At 33.5% G+C, this 18,838-nt stretch overlaps 2 protein-coding genes across 2 annotated transcripts; one reads left to right on the forward strand and one right to left on the reverse strand.

Annotated features, from left to right (window-relative positions):
• Positions 1–4,200: 4,200 nt before the first annotated feature.
• On the reverse strand, positions 4,201–6,816 carry LOC18031800. The gene is made up of 2 exons (XM_006420017.2): positions 6,505–6,816; positions 4,201–4,455 (listed from the first exon to the last, which is right to left on the reverse strand). Exons 1-2 carry the CDS (start codon positions 6,631–6,633, stop codon positions 4,354–4,356), a joined length of 231 nt encoding a protein of 76 aa, XP_006420080.1. The 5' UTR covers positions 6,634–6,816; the 3' UTR covers positions 4,201–4,353.
• A 9,794-nt stretch (positions 6,817–16,610) lies between these two features.
• LOC18031185 (CBL-interacting serine/threonine-protein kinase 4) lies at positions 16,611–18,271 on the forward strand. The gene has a single exon (XM_006420018.2). It carries the CDS (start codon positions 16,711–16,713, stop codon positions 18,064–18,066), a length of 1,356 nt encoding a protein of 451 aa, XP_006420081.1. The 5' UTR covers positions 16,611–16,710; the 3' UTR covers positions 18,067–18,271.
• Positions 18,272–18,838: the final 567 nt, after the last annotated feature.

Raw genomic sequence — 18,838 nt, forward strand, 5'->3', positions numbered from 1 at the left:
TCAAATTCCTCATCTATTGGAATGCAAAAATTCCAATATTGTCCTCTAAATAAAATCAATTTAAAATAAGTTAAAGTGCAAATACTTTATATTTATTTTCTTAAATTAATAAGATAAACTTATTTGAAGAAAAGGAAAGCAGCAAAGTGCATCGCCGGATGGTCGCCAGAGATTCGCTGGAGTTTCGCCAAAGACCCACTTCACCATCAAAACCGACATAAGTAGAATCCTCTGTGAAGTTAGAAATGTTAATATACTATAACACCCGAAATTTTATCTTTAAAAAAAAAAAAGAATTATGAGAGGAGAAGGATTCTCGCATGTGGAAACTTTCTTTCTTTATAAATAAGAATTGTTATACTTAATTAGGGTTCATGGGATAATTTTAGAAAAAATTATTCTTTCCAAAGTTAATAGGGTTTCCTATGGTTCTCTATAAATTCATATTTTTTGTTCCATAACCCTAAATTCATAGCAGTATTTTTTTTCCTCTCAACTGCTCATCACTCTTTTCTCATACCCTAAAATTTAAAACCTCGCTTGGAGAGAGTCTTATTGTTAGTGAGCCTTAATCCCTACGCTCTACTTGATTTTTTATCGCTATACTCTATTAAGGATTTTATTTTGCATGATTGTAGAATATTACAGGATTTTTGGCATGATTTAGGATGTTTTTCTTTTTTGTTTAGTGAGTTAGTTGTTGTTGAGTCTCGTTATTAACCCAGGATACAATAATTACACTGAACAATTTATGGACAGCATGGATATTTCTTAATAAAACATGTACTTTAAAGACGATTCTTGAAAAGTATTTTACTTTTCTGTAAACTAGACATGCATGGCTTACTGAATAAATTTTGTTTTATAAGGTTTGACTTTGTTTTCGATTTTATATGGATTTGCGAAGCCGACATTGTTGCACTAGAAAACTACAATTTCAGCACAACGACTAACTTCACAAAATTATTTGTAGCATCAAAAATCTCAAAAAATTCTAAAATTTTAAATAGAGATCAATATACATGTCTAGTATTTCCAGTTTTAATTTCATAATTTTCTGATTAAGATATAATTTTATAAAAATCTTGAAACCCAAACAAAAAATAAATAGTGTTGAAAATGTTTTTGGTATTAGATCCTCCTGAAAATTTTATGTGAGATACCCATGGATGTCCAGAATAGTTCTGTATAATATTGTGTCATTCAGATTATTAGATTAAGAGTTAAAATTCAGAGAATCATTGTACAAGTATGAATTACAAAATCAGATTTTCAAAATAAGTTGTTAATAGTTATGCCTTGTATTTGTTTAAGGTGTTGGAGATACTAGAGGCTGTTAGAAGCTTCGAAGTGTGTTCAAATCATTGCTTTTATTGAGGTAAGTGACTTCATTCCTAATATGCTGTATATGTATTATCATTTTGATATTATTATAAGTACATGTGTTTTTTTATAATTCTTTGAAAATTAATTGTTTTTAATAACAAAATTAATTTATGTAAATATTTTCAAATATGAAAATTATGTTATTTTTTTATGGTTTTAACATAATAATATAAATGCCTTTAAAATATGTAATTTATTTTGATAAATGATTATCTTTCATGAATTTGTCTATAAAATATTAGAATTGAATTTATTTTACAAGCTTAAATCATTGTTGATTTTTATAAATTCAACATATATATATATATATATATGATTGATATTATTTATGATTGTTCGGTGGCCACCTCTTGAGACTATGCAAGGCTCACCTCTCGAGGGTCAGAATGTCACGAAGTGCCACGGCAAGTCGTTACATATGAAAAATGAATTTAAATATTTTGACTCTTTTTCTGTAGTTATTCTGATTCTGATTCTGATCGTACTATACGATATATATGTTCTGGACTGGTATTGGATTTCTATTCTGAATGTGTATACAATATTATGATTCTGATTCAGTTTCTGGTCGGGTCACTGGTAGTATAAGTGATACTATGTGATATGAGCTAACATTTTGTTTTCTGCATATATGCTATACGATTTGCTCTCATGATTAATTATGTTTTTAATAGTCTAAATTACTATGAATTTGTGTCATCTGTCGTAATATGGCGTTTTATGAAATTTATGACTTATAATATATGTTTTAATAAAAAGAAGGCTTGTAATATTTTTAGTACTTGATAAGCATTGCATGTTGGGAATTGTTTTGCTGAGTTAACAGCTCAACCCTCGTCACTACTTTTTGCAAATTGAGTAGCTTCTTGAAAAGTGTGCTTATCTTTAGAGTTAGAGTTTTATTTAGTTTCACTAGTTGAATAACATAAGGATGAACTTCTGCTTCCCTCAAGTTTGTTTATTTATGAATTTGTATTTAGAGAGTTTTGAGACTTTTGCTATATTTATGTTTTTGGGAGAAAATATTTAGCATTAGACTTGTGGATTTGTCGATTTAATTAATAAAATTTGAGGTATTTGGTGTATGAATTATGATTTATAAGTAACCTTATTTACCACGTGCTCCACACATATTAGATTTGGGATGTTACATATACATTATTATTGACCTCAAATCTTGTTTAAATGTTTCATAAAATTTTAACTCTCATATTTCTAACCATATAGTGTATTTTCGGCAAAATTAACACTTCCAATGAGTAAATCGTCCATTTCTAATAATTTTATGTATTTAACGCAATAAAAATAGTGGTCAATAGAGGTCAACTACAATGGTCAACAACAGCCGCAGTGGTCAACAGTGGTCGGAGATAGCGGTAGCAGCAGTCAACTGCTACCCATGACTTGATGCTATAATTTAAAAAAAAAATCTCTATTTAACTAGATTATTTCAATGTGCTAATATATTATTGTTTTCAATAATCATAAATGTCTAGAAACCAAATTGAATATAAAACTAGTTATAGAAACCAAATTGTAGGGGGGCACGGTTCGGTTCGGTTCGAAATTAAGTAGAACCGATTTAAATTGGTTATTTTATAAAAAGAACCGAATAAGAACCGAACTCAAACGGTTCTTTTTGGATCGGTTCGGTTCGGTTTGGTTCGATTTTTTCGGTTCTGGGCCTATTTTAAATTTTTAAATTTTTTGCCCATTGGGCCTCATGAATATGATAATTTTTTTCAACAATTAATTTATCCTAATTTTATTACAAATATTAACAATAAATATAAAGTATTCAAAATACATTTTATCACTAATATCCTACTAATTATTAATAAGATACTCCCAAAATATAAAATATTAAAATTTCAAAATACATAACCAAACTCCAATACTCCATCTATATAAACATAATCATAATGTTATAAAGAGAAATAACACATGTTTGATTTGAATAAAATCAAAAAGTAATTCGGTTTTTCGGTTCAGCTAAGTGAACCGAATACCGAACCGACATTTCGGTTTTTTTTACAAATGGTATATTCGGGTTTTTAAAAAAATAAAAACCGAACCGAATTAGAAAAAACCGTCGATTCGGTTCCGTTTTTTTAATACTACGATTTTTTTGCCCACCCCTACCAAATTGAATATAAAACTAGTTATGAAATGTTAGTTATTTTGATTATAAAATAATAATGAATTAATTAAAATAATATAAAATTAAATGTTTTGTTATTAATTTATTTCTCGATCAAATTAATTCATAATTTAAGTTTTTCTATTTATAATAATATTAACATTTTAGCATTAAAGATAATGAATATATTTGTCTAAATAAAAAATACATAATTTTTTTTCCTTTCAAATTTAATATTAAACCAACCCATAACAATTAATTTTTGCACTCCTCTCCGCTCCTCTCATCACCTCTCCACTACTCTCCTTTTTTCTCCTCTCCTCTCCTCCCCTTTCTTAAAATCAAACACCACCAAAGGAGTAAGGACTGACGGCGTCATAGGCCGGGTGAGTAAGAACTGAGAAGAAACCTAGAGAAATGTTTTCCGGCTCTCAACTTGAATCATTTGAGGACATTATGCATCAAATTGAACTTTCACCGAAGCTCCACAATTTTTTATGCTTCATTTCATGTGTGGCTTAAAGAGGACAAGGCACCTATGAGCCAATATTTTGCAAATGGAGATACATGTGAGGAACTTTTGGAAAATCTCCATTCACCATCAACTGCACATAAATCTAATTGAAAACGTATCATCTTCCACACAAATAAATGATCATTTATGAAGCAATCAATGATAATAAGGCATAACATCATCCAAACAGATGTTTATTTTTATTCTCCACTTCTTAAAGAAAATCCTCAAGACTTATTATATACATTACAGACACCTCGACTTCTCAGAACAGCAATAGAATACAACAGTAACTTACGACACTAAGAAGTGTTTAACGAATGTTCTTATTGCGAGCTAGTTCTCGAGCCATCTCCCTTAGTTCCTCTGGTGATGGCGGCCTTGGTCCCTCTGGGGGATACTCTACGTATGATCGCTTCACACCAAAAGAAGCACAAATGATTAGAATTTAGACAGCAATACAAAATAAAAGCACATTCCTGTAAAGAACATCCCCAATGATTTGACAAATAGATTTTAAGGAAAAAAAAGGATCCACATCTTAAATTTCAGATATACAGTGTTAAGAGTCACCACCTATAACAAATTCACCAACATCTCAACCCATTGTTGAGTTGATATCTAGAACCTCATCCACAGCCCTTATTTGATCTTTTCTTTTTCACAAAACATTAACAATATGCACAATTAGACAATAAACTCTGAGTAAACCAGAAGCCCCCACTACTTTGACCATGCAATCCAGTAACTTCTAGTTTTAGAAGGAATGGTTTCTCTGTATAATGCAGCAAAAGAGTATCAATCAACTAGACGGCATCTTCTAGTGAACTACATAAGCTTCTAAGCAACATTCGGTTGAAACCATCATATTTTGACAGTTCTTACCAACAGATTAACAAGTAAGCTCATGTAGTCAAGTGGTATTCATGGATCAGAAAAAGAAACTGATAGAAAAACTTTACAATGGACTACAAGAGAGAGAAAACCTGTCTTCCAACCCAGTAGCGTTCCTTGAATAACCAACGAAAGTTAAAATGCTCATGTGATGATCAGGTCATGAATGAGGAAACCCCAAAAACCCAAAAACATCTCCAGCATAAGACAGAAGATGCCGCCACTCAACCAAGTAGTGGTTTGCAAACTCCAAAATACCATGGTATGGTGTATAAAAGGAATATGCTGACTAGCCAAAAATGAACTTAGGGCTTGCTAGAAGCTTAGGCCGTAGTTTTGGCAGAAAGAGGAACTGCTGCCCCTCCTGCACTTGTTGCTGGCATAAATGCCCTCGGTTGTCTCAAATCCAAGGGATTCCTCTTCTGAACAACAACGGCAAGTAAGATAGATAGTTGACCTTTTGAGGTAAGAGAGATGAACCTGCCCCACATTTTATAACCTTCGAACTGAAACCCCCAACTAGAGATGGAATTCCAGAACCTAAACAACTCAGTTGAGAGCTTCGTGACTGGATCAAGAGAAGGTCCACCAATGATTGATAGGCCATCCCCCCCCCCCCCCCCTCTCACCCCCCAAAAAAAAAATCCATCTCTTGATCCCTTATTCCACTAATACGTGCTTCAGCTTTAATTCAAAATGCATTAGTGAAGTTTTCAGTACATACCCAGTTGTACCTTTTCCCAATACTTCTATTTTGTCAGTAGCATGATGGTAACCAAGTCACCTCTCAATCAATGTGAGTAGGATTTGAACCAAAACCTCTTATACCGCCAAAAGAGATTGTACCAATTGAACCCAACTAACAACCACTAGTGCTGGATAACTAACATTTACCACCCACCCACTGGCCACTCATTCTGGAAAGTTAGTGGTATCAATACAAGGCAACTGTAGATTAAAAACTACAGTACCACAACCCAACTGGACATTTGGTTGACTGCTTTGAGATATGAATTAGCAGCACCAAATTGACATTACAACTTCCACAATTTGACCAAAAGCCATAAGTACAAAAAGTTGAGTGCATAAGAAATCATCTCTAGACACAATAAAAAGGAGTGGAGTACTAAAACAACAAGAATCCATCTTCATGCAAGTTTTCTCCTCGTTGCCCCGCTTCATATCTAAACAAGGCAAAGTAGGTCAACTCGAGAAAGAAAGAACCTTCGATAAGTCTCTTCAAACAAAAAACTTAACTAACCCAATAAGGTTTTAAAAGGCTGCAACTTGTCATGGCAAAGAAAAGAATGTTGGCACTTCACTCCTTGAAAATAGAAAGATAAGTTCACAGTGAAACCCCAATTACAAAATTTTCAGTTGAATTAAAAAAGCTGAAAATAAATGTAATACAGCTGAAACAAAATAATCTAACATAACACTAAATCTATTCAAAATCTTTACTGACTCAGGTAATAAGAGTTTTGCTTTCAATAACTTATGCAGAACTATAATCAGTCCTCAATACATAAACATAAACATAAATTTAAAAGCGAGAGACAGTGAGACTTACATTTCCCATAAATTTCTGAATATTTTTGGTGTTGTTGGCGAAAGTATACATTAGGAATACCGGGACGCCGACATAGATACCGAACTTAGCGATCTCCAGAATCCCTTTCGATGTTCCCAGTGCTGACATTTTTCTTTTTGTCGAGAAAATTGAGAGATGGAAATTATCGGAGAATCTACAAATTTATTTATTTATTGATTTTACAGAACTGAAGATTTAGCTGGTTAGCAGGAAACCTCTTAAATAGGGGATGGGCGATTTCGGTTTGGATCGGAAAATTAAGAGATGAGTAGGTTTTTTTATACTCTTCCAAATTCCTTACTAACTTTTTAATAATATAAAATAGATATAAATCTTTAAAAAATTATGTGAAATTTATGAAAATAACCACAAAACTCTAAGGTTTTTGAAATATAACCCTACAAAACTATTTTTATCTTAATTAGCCAAACAAGTTTTTTGTTGAACCAACTTACCCTTGACAATCAGATCTCTCTCCCTTAACAAATTGAACCACGATATTCTCTCCTGAATCATCAAAGGCAATGGCGATGGTGACGAAAGACGGCAAACGGCAATGGCAAAGGTGACGGCAAACTCGAATCCACCAAATCAAACGAATTGAAAAGAGCGCAAATCCTTGCTGAGCTAACTTCATTATTTTTTTAATGATTTAAATGAATTTAAATGGGATTATAGATGATTATAAGTTGTCAGAGGAATATAATAAAAAGAAATTTGGTTAAAATGATGAGTTACAACTATTACACATTAGGCACTTGATGAAATGCCTCTTAAATAGTTGTATTTAGTTTTTGTATATAAAATGTTAAACAGCGACGCGACGGGGTATTTGTTGAGTTGTATGTGTATTTTTTTGTACATGAGGTGCGATGGGAACTAAATTTGGTGTGATATGATGGCTTTCGCACCAAGAGATAGTTTCGATGCAATTGTTTTTTGGGGCGATAGCCATCATGTTGCACTAAATTTCATGCAGCAAGATGGCTATCGCACTTGCGTCGCACCATATTTCAACTTTTTTTTATGTTCTTAACTTGTTATAAATGTAATTAATATAATGATTTAATTGTTTAATTCATAATTGATACATAACAAAATCTAAAATAGCAAGGCATAGTCCACTTGAATTGAGGAAGGAACTGACCATGGTGAAGGCAGCTTATGGCAATCATTTCCCTGGGCATATCATGAGTATATGTAAATTGAATATAACTATAAAAGCCATACGAGAAATTTTAACAAAACAACAATTTCAACTATTCAAGAAAAATATATTTAGGCATTTAATTAAAAACACCTCTTCTTATATATTGGGGACAAAGATATTTGCTTTAAAAAAAAATTAAGATTCTACAAGTAGCACAAGATCTTAGTTCAGAACTCGAGATGTAGTAACAAATATAAGGATGCATTTGTAGTTGACCATATTAGAGGTCATATATAACACAATTTTGACCATTTCATCATCAAATATGTTTATAGCTAATAAACATGCACTAGATGTTGTGCTTCTATACATCAAAATTGTCTTCATAGTGATACTATATTTGTTAGAATCTATTTGCAAAACCTCATGAGATATTATATTCATCAGGATTTATCTACAAAACCTTATATACTCTTTAAAAAGCTATTCAAATGTATAATATTTAAAAAAAAAAACTTTATTCTTGGCATTCATGTACTTCATAAGGCCCCACTACTCGTGGTAACACATTTGAAGCACAACTGAATCTATTAAACCTGAAAAATATAATAAAAAAATGATTACAACTATAAAACATGATACAATAAATATGTGGCACATTTTACATGCTCATCGCACATACTATGATATATGCAACTGGCAACTTATGTGCAACTGGCACCAGTTGTTACATAAGCTACCGATCGCATATAATTTGGATTTCTTTTTTATCTCAAGATTTCTATTGTTTTTAATTTTTCTTTATTTCTCAACTCAAATCTAGGTACTTTAAAAAAATCTAAGTTGCTTTATGAATTGGAAAATAATAATATTTACAACAAAATCCACGTAAATTTCGAACCTAAACCCTAAGCTTAATACATTAAAAACTCATATTGTTTAAGAACATTCATTAACTTTAAAAAAACTCTCCATTGATGATTATATTTTCAATCGTGCAATGCTATATTTTTTTGATGAGTTTTGGTGATTTGTTGAGAGTGATGAGGTTTGGTGATTCGTTAAGAGTTATGAGGTGTTTTTTTTTTTAATTTTATGGAACTAGTAAAAGTGGCATTTGTTTAAAAATTTGTTGAAAATGATGAGGATTATTTAATCTAAAAATTCAGTATTTAACTAGTTATGATAAGAAAAGTTAGTGGGACAAAATTTAAAAATCCTAAAGTTTTGTTTATAAAATTTTAAAGAAGCGTCATAAAGATTTTAGAAGGGTGGCTACACACTCCAGTGTTAAGAGATCTTGATGTTATTGTTAAGAGTTGGGCTGACAAACAGATCCGTTGGTTGGTTTGAAAATGTAATTAGTAGCATTGTATTGGGCTGGACTCATTCTTATTGTTAAACTCCCCTTCCACAACTTAGGGCACAATGCTTATCAGCCCGATCAACAGTGATACCCCTCGTTTTGAGAAAATCATTTTATGTTAAATCAAAGGTACCTTGTCTACAGTACAGCGACTCAATCACATTTTGACGTATATATGTAGCTGTATATATATTTAGGTTATAATGAAGAATCTCATACTTTATTTAAAATATAAGATCATAATTAGAGTTATTAGATTCATCAAATTCAATGATCTATCGTCTTTTTATTTTAAAATTTATATATGATAGACCCTATTATATGTAGATTTTAAAATGAAAAAACAATAGACTATTGGATCTAAATCCAATAGTTTAAATTGGGATCAGGTAAGTACTATCACACGCATTATTATGTGTGACAAGTTACGTGTCACGACTTCATTGGCTAGCATCTCACAGCTCAACCAATGAAATCATGACACATAAAAAATTGTGAATTGTATGCAACAATGCCCACGGTTTAGAGATCTACTGAAACTAATTCAGAAATCTATTCTTGACAAAATATTTATGGAGATATCCACCAGGCTACCACTACGAGACTACCTACAGTTACTGGAGAGAGAATATTTTGAGTCACTATAATACCGGAACTTGTGACCTCATGTCATACTATCGTTAGCCATCTATATCCCCTTCCTACCAGTTATAATTTCTTTGCCAGCATAATAAATAAAGAACAGGGAGATCAGTAACATTGGTCAGGGACTCTGCGATTCAGGCGTTCTTTCGCACAAGGAGAGCCAAGGCATCCTCATTGACTCTCTAATAAGGAATTTTTATTAGGCTTAGGAAGATAATCTCCATTAAGTAGGGGTGAAAAGACATGCAACGTGTACTTTTTGTATAGAAACCTCGTTGCAGATATTTTCATGCGAACACTTCACTTATTGCAATCATTATTCATAAATAATGCTTCTAATTAATTAAGTCACTAAAATGTCTGCATCCAATTGGACGTTTGACATGGCATTGCCTCTAAATCGTATCATTTGCTTACTTATATACATTGCTTCGCGTTAAGTCTTGTTTCTCTGTATCTAATTAATGCTTTTGAAATATTTGAAATAATCATTAACTCATAGCTAAGAAGTTGCCATCTTTTTGGTCACCATCAAATATGTTCCATTGTCTTGTACATCGTCAAAACTTAGGTGTATTTTTTAACTTCATAATAAATTGTAATACTGATAATGATATGCAAATCTAGTACTCTCTTTATTAAACGATGTCTTGACATTGGTCCACATGGATAATGCCATCCAATAATTCTAACTTTTGTGGCTAGGCTAGCTATTGTTATTTGATGGTTGAGATTTTTGAGAATATACTATATGAATTACAAAGTGTTTATAAATCTAAATTCTAACCATATTACGTAGAGAATATGCAAGCTGTTTATAATTTTGGATGCTTTCACCAATCACCACTGGAACATTATTATTGAGAGGTAAACTAATAAATCCAATCACATATGCCCTTCAACTATCAATAATTTACTATTTATACATTTATAATTTATTGCGTTAATTTGATTTGTTGGGTTAGCTAATTGGACACTAGTGAACAAGAATCAAAAGGGTTTCCTTCAAATTTTAATTCTTCTCCGTCGTGTTTGTACTTGGAGGCAATGGCAAGTAGTCGAATGCTCCCTTACTGCATGTACATGTTGCTGACCCTATTGGGTTTGCACAGCCTAATAAATTTCCGATCTCCTATTTACTAGTATTAGAATAGCTTTTGATATATGCAATATAACAAATAATGCAATAAATTAGTTTGAAAAGTTGTGAAAATAAAATTGTGAAAAATCATTCACCACACTTAATGAGTATGACACTTTATTTTGAACATTTTTAAGAGAAATGTCGTTTAAAATTTATTTTATCTCTCTATCATTAATTTTTTTTTCCTTTTTTCGTTATCAATATCATTGACTTCCTTTTTTTAGCTAAAAAATAAGATTCTTCAGAGTAAATTCAACAAGTACGTACGACAAGCTCCCAAATAATAGTAAAACAAGACACGATCATGGATTTGTCTCTTTAATGGAGCCAGAAGTTGTGGGTGACCTAATTGATTAATTTTCATATTAAGCAACGACAAAAATTTGATATGAAATTCCAGGACCTTCAACTTAGTGCCTGAAATGGACCATCCACAATAGGTAAAAGACACCCCACAGCTTATTTATAATTAAAAGACAAGGAGCCCCTTCATGCCAAAGTAAGCTCGTATTATCCATAATGCCATATATATTATTTAATTAATTTGCTTAATGAAATATTTTTGCTAAAGGAAATGATTATGAACGTTGTTGCTTGAACATTAAAAAAAATGAACGCATAATGAATTAAAGCAAACGTTCACTATTAAAAAGATGAGCAAGCCACCAACAAAATCACTTCCCTGGAAGTGGGGATTGGATTTGCTTCAAAGGCCTTTTTTAAGGTCGCCGTTCCGCTTAAACATTTATTTATTTTTTAAAATTTTTTTTTAAAGCAGGTATTAATTTTTTTATAAAACATAAAGAAAATTAAATAAGAAAAAGAGACTCACTTTCCTTTAAATAAAATGAAAGCATCTTTATGCTTTTCACCAATGAAATAAATCTTTCAACAATATAATAGTATGAAATACAAGATTTTTTATATGATATATTATATGTCTTTTGAAATAATAAATCCACACCATGTGTCTTGTTTTACTATTTGGTTCCAGCTCAAATCTAAATCAAAAAAATAAATTTATATTTGAGGGAAGCTCGTGCGAAGTTTGGGTATAAGTGTATTTTTCTAATATTTGGGGCATGTGGTTTAACTAAGGTATCTTAAGTGGTGACCTAAAGTAATTTGCATAGTGAATTGAGCTGGTCATACGAGGAAAAATAGGGAGCACTTAGTGACACTCCAGAAGGATTTTATATGGGACCCTAATATGTGTTTAGGTGTAGTTAGGGTGTATTCAAGGGATACCTCAGGTAATCTCACATAATACTTAGTGTAGATAGTATATCTCAAATAAGCTCATATGTCAAACACAATTTGGATCTCAAATTGAAAATATAGCAAAATAAATATAAATATAAAAAAATATATTATTTATCTGATTCGACCTTTGGCCTCCATCCACGGGAGCTAATTATCACTAATCCACTACATAATTAGGAGGTTATATAAGATTTTACATTATCCAAGATGAATAACGTAAGCTATATAGCTATGTGGACATGTTTGGTCTTGATACGTATGAAGATGATGAATAAAGATTTGAAGAGTGATAATATGGTGGAGAAGATGATGAAGGTAGAGAACAAGATTCGCCTCCCAAAAATGAAGAAGTGAGTAATGATCTAAAAGATCAAAAGAGTGTGTCTTTGAGAGAGGAGAGGAGGGGAGGCAAGGAGATGATAGCATGAGAGGTAGGGAGATGAGAGCATAAGAGAGCATGTCCTAATATGTGTGAGTAAGACATTAATATAGTGGAGGTTAGTGAAAAGGAGAGGATGTTTTTAGGGCTAATTGTCATACTTAGGGAAAAAGGACAATAATATTCATTTTGTACTAAATTTATTCTTTCTCATAAATATCTTAAAGTATCCAATCTTGAACATTGATTTTCAAGTTCATCCAATGTAGTAAATTCTTCCAAATGACATCTTTATTGCGTCCATTTCATCTGTCATTCATTTATTGGTGCAAAATATAATTCTAAATTTACCCCCAAACAATGGATAAAGTCTAAATCAATTTTTTAACCACATATTTCGTAAAAGTTATTCGATCAAACTTTGATGGCATTGTTATAGTCATTCAATTGAGAGTTTTAAGCAGAATCATAAATCAATTTTAAAATTATCACCCCCACACATAATCAGTTAAAAGATTTTCTTGTGTTTTTATAAGGGATGCTGGGTGGGGTTATTTGAATTTACTATAGTACTCCATAAACCCACTTTTCCGTTAAAAAAAAATCAATTAATAAAACGGCCATGAGTTAAATTACTATCATAGACAATGTAATTAAGCCACCTTCTCCACCACCTACAAACCCAGCTAATTTTAATTTATCTAGTTTTCTTTTGATAATTTTGCCTTATGCTCCTTCGTATACGCTTCTATAGCTATTTTTTTCTTTTAAATGCTTGAAACTGATTGTCAAAAGAAATCTTGACATAGACTAGACAACAAACTACAAATAAAAGTAATATTATTGAAGCATAAGGGAATATATATATATATTAAAAAAAAAAGAAGGAAATCATCATGCAAGATGGGAAAGCCATTGGTGTTTCAATTTGTTGTTACATATGATTCGGTTATACTTTTTACTGCCATTAACATATTTTTCGTAGGTGATTCTGAATTTCTAGCGACAAAAAAATTGAAATTAATTTAATAAGGGTACATGGGGCATTAACACAGGTTTGTAAAGTAAAACTTTGATTTTTAGATTGTAATAGAGGTTGATTGAGAAAATGGGTTTAAATAGTGGGTTGAAACATACCAACTCTTTTCTGTAAGTCAATTATTATTATTTTTTAGCTCAAATGTTTAATTACTAAGTTAGGTGTTAGGTTTCTTTTATTCCTGGTGAAATGAAGAAATGGTTGACTGTAGAGCACAATTCAAGTTGAACTTGAGCACCTCAGTTGATTCTACAAGTATACTTCTTGAACGAATTAATTTCTCATTAAAATTCTCTCAATATATAAAAATTCCATACATAATTTTTCCCGCAATGAAATGAAATATCCAAACACGTGTTTAAAAAGTTGAACAGTAATAACATTAGAGGTATAAAATTTTGTTCCAACTCCATTTAAATAAACCGACGTGTCATGTCGTGTAATTACCACATATTCCATTACCAAAGGTTTGTATCTAACGACCTGTAGTTTACTCGTTAAATTAATGGGAAATACGCGCGTGCTAGCTACCAGAACTTGTGCGGGGGCAACTAACTGTTATTACCTAATATAAACTAGCTCAATTTTAAAAGTCACTCAACACATATATATATATATATCTGTATGGGCTAATGCTAAGTTACATGCATGTACCTTACACTCCTCTCATATGAATAGTGAATGATGTGGGTCCACTCACTATTTATGTGAGAGAGTTATAAAATACATGCATGTAACTTAGAGGGATCCACCTGTATGTATATAACAAGTTCAACAATTACGTCTTCTCTTTCCTTACTTACTATGATATTAATTTTTTTTCATGACGCGTTAGAGCACGCGCGCGCGACGTAAGCGATGTATATTATTATTATATAGTAGGTGCTGCCAGGTTTCCCGGGCGGGCCCCAGTTTGACTGAGTTACTGACATGGCACGCTCAGGGCCGCCCAACTCAACCAAGTTTGAGTGACGCCGCGGGGCCCACAAATGCCGAACTATAATGATGAAGAGGGAGAGAGACACAACGAGTGGTGCGTCAGGCCACCTGATTTCAACCAACGGAGAGAAAACCACCCACAGGCCCAGACCAAAAGCCAGAAAGAGAGAGAGGGAGACTTTTATTAGGCTTCTAGTCTTCTACTCAGTTGCTGACTTCATTCAGAGTGTGATTACCAAAGTGCCCCTGGGAAGCAATTCGGCCTCGTGAGTTTTATGTTTTTTTGACCATTCGCGTGATGCATTGCATGCAACTATGCAAATTGCAAGCTGGATTGGCTCTGTGCGGATTCATGGGATTTGCCAGCCGCCAACCAAGCCGCGGAGACGTGAAGGTTCTGGGAAAACTTTGCAGCTTTAGATTTTTTTCTCATTAATTTGGGGCATAATAATAAGGCGGTGGCAATAATAATAATATTAGTTGCTGAATTTTCTTAAATAATATGTTACGCAATTTTAAATTAAATACATATATAAAATAAATTCATACCTTAAATTTTATGAACAAATTTTTTAAATCATATACAAGTCTTCTATTTTGGGTTTTTTTAAAGATTTTACCCTAGGTTTAGTAGTTTCTCGTTTACTAAATCTAAGTAGTTGTAACAAGCCATTTCACAAATTATATCTACTACAGCAAAACCATGAGAATTTTCTTTTTTTTTAAAAAATAAAAAATAAAATTATCACTGTAATGGTTCTCCATATTTGATACATTTTTGGGTTTCTTATCAAAACAAAATTTTGTTTAGATCATTAAATGGAATTAAAAATGCTTAAAATATTAATTTTGAAGATTTTTTTTTTAAAAAATATTTTGCAAATGGTACCCAGTAGGGGGGGATTGTTCTAGGAAAGCTTAAAGTGGGTAGATGGGTCGAAGACGCTAACGTTTCACTATTGATCAATTTGCAAATAAAAAAATAAACGTGCAATGACTTTGGAAAAAAATCAAGAATGGACAAGTGAGCTAGCTGAGCTAGTGATGGCCAGTTAATTGGTGTTTGTTGACGATAGTCGCTGAATTGGACGAAGTCTCTTTAAGGTTAGGATTGAATACTAGTAAAAGCAAAAATATCAAAATAAAGTCGCAACTTGGCTAACTTTCATTGGTCCAAATATACATTTCACTTTCGAAAAAATGTTTTAGTGATATTTTTGTTTAATGTTCGTGTTCGGATGGACTGTCGGCACTTTGCGTTATAAACTATTTTGGCATTTGAAAATAAATAAATAATAATTGTTAGTGGAAGAGCTTTTCACAAGGAAGCACAGCGTTCTTTCCTTTCACGGTTCATTTCATTTCCTGTCATCGCAAGTTGAGAATTAAAAAGAAGAAAAAAAATAATTCAATAAAAGCAATTATAGCAATTAATTAATTAAGATAAGATAATTGCTAATTATTATCCCTAGTTGGTGCGTGCTTACTTTCCAATGACGTTGACAAAATATCTTTTTGCATCGCATCTGGCCCTGGCCTCGGCCTCTGGCTCCCGTGCCGTATCTATATGAACGGTGTGAAATTTACCAATAATGCTAGCCTATTTTGTTTGTTTTTATTTTTTATTTTTTTGGGGGCCTGCTTCCAGCCATGATATGCGTTAAATTACAATGACGGTTCAAAATAATAGGAAAATTTTGTTTGGATTTCCTTTCCGTGAATATATCAAATGAATGGTGGAGTATTTTCATATCATAGATTCAGTCAAAGGTTCGATCATTCCAAATTTAATTAACAAAATCCAAATTTTCATTTGGATTCCAGCATTATTATTTTTATGCATAATAAAACTCTTATTTGCACCGTTAATAGTATGTTTTATTGGGATAAATTACCACCCGGCATCAGGTGAATTATTAGTATTCTTTTTCTCTGTTACAAAACTTTTTACAACATTTTTAATAATAATACTATTATTATGGATCCATAAAAAAAAATCCCAAAAAAAAAGTTTAAAAAAAAGGATAAATAAAGCATATACAACAAGGAAAAGGGCAATAAAGTAAACACACAATACAAGACTCCGAAATTTGCAACAGTGACAACCAAATAGCAAAAGAAAAAACCGAAAAGAACAAGAATTTGAGAGTACTATATAAACAGACTGACACCAACCATAGAGCTTCTGTCCCGTGCAGAGGTATTGTTGTTGTTGTTCATCACAAATTCTCGTTTGTAAAACCCTCTCGGGCGGCCGGCCATGGAACCAGGCTGTTCTCCACCCTCCGCCCCGCCTCCCCCGCCGCCGCCGCCGCCCTCTAAAAAGATCCCCACCCTCCTCAACAGGTACCAGCTCGGTCCCCTCCTTGGCCGCGGCAGTTTCGCCAAGGTACACAAGGCTAAATCCATCGCTGATGGTTCCATCGTCGCTATTAAAACCATTGAAAAGAACAACAAATTTCTCGACGCTGCAATGGAAGACCGGATCGTCAGGGAGGTTTCCGCCATGCGCCGGTTGCAAAACCACCCAAACGTTCTGAAAATTCAGGAAGTTATGGCGACTAAAACAAAAATCTACCTCGTGATGGAGTACGCAGCCGGTGGGGAGCTTTTCGGTAAATTGCGACGCGGGAGGCTCACCGAATCGGCTGCCCGGCGGTACTTCCAACAGCTGGTCTCCGCTCTCCACTTCTGCCACCAAAACGGCGTCGCTCACCGGGACGTGAAACCGCAAAATCTGCTGCTCGACAGAGACGGGAACCTCAAGGTTTCTGATTTTGGGTTGTCGGCGTTGCCGGAGCAGATCAAGAATGGGATGCTCCACACGGCTTGTGGGACGCCGGCTTACACGGCGCCGGAGGTTGTGGCTCGGCGCGGGTACGACGGAGCCGTGGCCGATGCGTGGTCTTGTGGGGTGATACTGTTTGTGTTGCTTGCGGGTTACTTGCCGTTTGATGATAGCAATCTTCTGGCTATGTATAAGAAGGTTAACCGGAGAGATTATCAGTTCCCGTCTTTTGTTTCAAAGCCCGCAAGATCGCTTATTTATCAGCTCCTTGATCCGAATCCGAAAACGAGAATGAGCATAGAGAAGATTATGAGCATTTCTTGGTTCCAGAAATCATTGCAACAACAGAGAAAGAGGGGGCAAGAAAGCAGTCTTTTTGAATTAGGGGTAGTTGGTAATAATAAATATATTCTTAAGGAGAAGATACCGGATATAGTATCAATGAATGCGTTTGATATTATATCATTATCATCGGGGCTGGATTTGTCAGGGCTTTTTGAGGCGAAGAAGAGGAAGGAGAAGAGGTTTACAACGAAGGAAAAAACAGAGAGAGTGGTGGAGAAAGTGAAGGAGGTTGGTGAGAGGTTGGGGTACGTGGTGGAGAAAGGAAAGGGGGATGTTGTGGGATTGGGTAAGCTGGGGAAAATGGTGTTGCTTGTTGAAGTTTTAATGGAGATTGCTCCTGAAACGTTTGTGGTGGGAGTGAAAGTAGTGGACAATAGTGTCTGCGGCCGCGTGGCGCTGGAGTTTGATGAGGGTGATTGGAATGATTTGCAGGCGGGGCTTGGGGATATTGTTCTTTCTTGGCATAATAGTGATGTGATGTAATGCGAAAAAAATGGTAAACTAGATTTTGATTGGGAGAAGGGTGAAAGAAAGGCCGATGATCTTTGTACATGGGAAATTTTTAATGTCATTAATGTTATAGGGATAGATTATGAGTTCTGACTTCATGTGGGGTTTGATTTTGTAAATCAGATCAGTTTTTTGTTTAGTGGATTTAGTTTGAATGGAATTCTCTGGTGTTTCTTTAGTTGCCTCTTCTCTTCTGCTCTCTTTGTTTATTATGGAAACTTTATTTGTTTTTCTAATCCCAAAATCCATGCATTTCCAGCGGTAGGAACAAGCTAAATCTTTATGTTAAATGCTCTAATTAAACCAAAAAAAGATGGTTGTCTCAGTGCTTCCTGAGGGCGCAGAAGCAGCCTAATCAAAGTATTTAACTGTTTGAAAAAAAAAAAGGAAAAAAGCAGCCCTCAGATATAGCATTTTACCTATCGGGCTATCTGATATCACTGTCATGATTTCTTTATGTTAGTTGCCTAATAAGAATATGTTCATCTGCAGCGCTTCTTTAACAACACACCATCGTCATAAGCCACCAAAGTTCATGATGCAAGTGCTTTACTGAATCTGTTGTTCAAGTGGATGCTGGTATCCAGAAGTGTGGTGGTGATATTATTATTCTAATACATAGCAAACCAATTAGATAAACGCAACCATTTAGGGTTAAGAATCGAATATAAAGATTCCAACTAAATGTTGTCAAAACTCCCGATTTGGTGTGCCAGTTGACTCAAGATGATGTTAAAAGCCAACC

Source organism: Citrus clementina, unplaced genomic scaffold, assembly GCF_000493195.1.
Source record: "Citrus clementina cultivar Clemenules unplaced genomic scaffold, Citrus_clementina_v1.0 scaffold_9, whole genome shotgun sequence".
Lineage (NCBI taxonomy): Eukaryota > Viridiplantae > Streptophyta > Magnoliopsida > Sapindales > Rutaceae > Citrus > Citrus x clementina.

Coding starts and splice junctions, on each gene's coding strand:
- LOC18031800 (XM_006420017.2), bottom strand. CDS start 6,633: ATGTCAGCACTGGGAACATCGAAAGGGATTCTGGAGATCGCTAAGTTC. Junction 4,456..6,504: donor TTCAGAAATTTATGGGAAAT/GTAAGTCTCACT, acceptor TTTGGTGTGAAG/CGATCATACGTAGAGTATCC.
- LOC18031185 (XM_006420018.2), top strand. CDS start 16,711: ATGGAACCAGGCTGTTCTCCACCCTCCGCCCCGCCTCCCCCGCCGCCG.